Here is a 2,500-nt window from a genome sequence, read left to right as displayed (position 1 = left end):
TAAAAAAATAAATAAAAGGAAAATAAAATAACTAAAAAACATAAATAATCATAAGCATTCAAACACTTGTAAACCCCTGGTCTGTGCACCTACTTGCTAGCAGGACGTTGACAGTGCGGCTTGTCAGGGCTCCGTGTGCGCTGGCGGTCACACAGCTGTAGCCCCCCTCCACCGCGCGGGGGGGCTGGCCGTCCTTAGCGCTAGGCAACAGCAGCAGCAGGGATCCGTTGGGTAGAAACTGCAGGAAGTCCCGCCCCTCCACAGGAAGCAGCGGGCGGCCATTTTGTGCCCAGGTCACGTTGAAGGGCGTGTCGCTGTTGCCGAGGTTACAGTCCAGCAGCAGAGGGGAACCGGGCTCCAGAACCACATGGCCGGGCCCCGCACCGCAACTCAGCTCCACAGACGATGGCTTTTCTGTCAAATAAAGAGAGCTTTGGTGAGTTTGTGAGGTATGTTGTGAGGTATTTTGGCGGCATCTAGTGGTGAGCAAGCCGACTCAACAAGGCAAGAAACACATTCAGAATGATGAACAATGTGTGGAAGTCCACAAAGTACAGCATCAACACCAGACTCAAGTTATACCAGAGCTGTGTCCTGTCCACCTTATTATATAGTATACAGCTCTGAATGCTGGAGGACGACAGAGAAAGACCTTTCCAGGGCATCTGCATTCTACACAAGGAACTAGGGGTGTGCACGTGTACATGTGTGCACGTGTAACCGTTTGGTAAATCATAACCGTTTAGGGAAAATCAATAAACGAAAACCGTTATTTTTTTAAAGTTTGGAAAATTATAATGTGTTCAAGGAGTGGTGGGCGATGTGAGCTACTGTAGGCTACTAAAGCAGATAACACAACACATTATTATTGGTTACAATATTTATTCATTGAACTATTTAACTGCTCCACCTTCAGTTTCACTTTCCTTTTCATCTCCGTCTCAAACAGCTGGTCTGATCAGCTGGTCGGCTCGTGAGCCCAACGGCCCCGACAGCGGGAGTCAGTCTAATAGTGGTTGTAGTGTGTAGTTTATTTCGATCAAACAGATTCATAACATTACATACATAAGTTAAAAAATAAAGATAAAAAAACACAAAAGAAAAACACAAAGTTGTCAATTTATACATTATTTCTTATAAATAGTTTTGATCGAAAAGGTGTAGGCTGAAGCCTTAGCTTATTGCGCCTACCCTTTTTACATTGTTTATTTATTCATTCATTTTTCGTTGGTCCCTCAGGATTTTATTTAATTATTATATATATATATATATATATATATATATATATATATATATATATATATATATATATATATATATATTTGTTTTAATAATTTGTTTGATAGTTATTGTAAATATTATTGCTATAATTAATTCCTGTATGTTAAACATATTACATGTAAAGTTAAGACAAAATAAATCCACCATACATATTCACATTGCCATTCATGCCTCACTTTTATATTTGTTAAGCATCTTATTTTTCAGTATTTTTTAAAATCTTTGTACCGTGTCACACGTTTTAATTTCTTCATCCAAGACATTCCACATGTTTACTCCTTGTACCGATATATCAGATGATCACTAGGCTAGTTATGATCACTTCGAAGTCAAAAAGCAAAATTATGAAATAAAGGCCTTTCTGCCTCTGTCTATCTGTCTGCCTGACTTTCTCACTGCACACTGTCACTCCATAAGCATCGGCAAAAAAAATATATATACTGTATGTCAACCCCCCCCCATAACAAAAGGTTAAACGTAAAACAATGTGCAGCCGTGTAACCGTTTAGAATTTTTTGTAAACGTTCACACCCCTACAAGGAACCTCAGAATAATCTTACGTATCTTGTGGCCTAACACCATCTCCGACCAGCAATTACTTGCTCGGACAAACCAAGAAAGAATAGAGACCATTATTACAAGAAGGCGGTGGAGATGGATTGGACACATTTACAGAAGCTACGGTGGCCTTTAAGGACAAGAAGCTAGTTACTAAAGATGGCATCATCCACCATACATACAACCTCTCGCTGCAATCCTCTGTAGTAACCTTTTAGTTCAAATCAAATCAAATCAGTTTTATTAGTATAGCCCAAAATCACAAACACATTTGTCTCAGTGAACTTTACATTTCATACAATATGATATACGATACAATATGATACAATATGACACCCTGCCCTTACACCCTTAGCTCGGCTGAGAAAAAACTCCCAGTAAAAACCCTTTACCGGGAATAAAAAAATTGAAGAAATCTCAGGGAGAGTCGACAGAGTAAGGGATCCCTCTCCCAGGACGGACATGCTGCAATAGATGTCATAAGTAGAGAAAATCACGAAGGAATTTGATCATTGACCAGGTGATTACATGGTAATACTAAAGTAAAGTGTGAATAGTGTGGATGCAGGAGGACTTCAGATGCTGCCAGAGCACTGTTGCACTGTAAACCCATCAAAGCTCAGATATATTTCTATCTACTGTATCAATTTCAGGGTTTGGC

General features: G+C 39.7%; 1 protein-coding gene across 1 annotated transcript in view; it reads right to left on the bottom strand.

The window, feature by feature from the left end:
• The window catches only part of igdcc4 (immunoglobulin superfamily, DCC subclass, member 4), a gene marked incomplete at both ends in the record, with an annotated part of 67,509 nt that overhangs the window by 34,160 nt on the left and 30,849 nt on the right, over window positions 1-2,500 (bottom strand). The window contains one exon of the mRNA XM_080029190.1: window positions 94-414. Coding sequence (XP_079885316.1) covers window positions 94-414 — 321 coding nt within the window. The remainder of the gene's footprint in view (window positions 1-93; window positions 415-2,500) is intronic.

This window comes from Ammodytes marinus, assembly GCF_949987685.1.
Source record: "Ammodytes marinus genome assembly, chromosome: 1".
Taxonomy (NCBI): Eukaryota; Metazoa; Chordata; class Actinopteri; order Uranoscopiformes; family Ammodytidae; genus Ammodytes; species Ammodytes marinus.
This window is presented reverse-complemented; position numbering and strand designations above follow the sequence as displayed.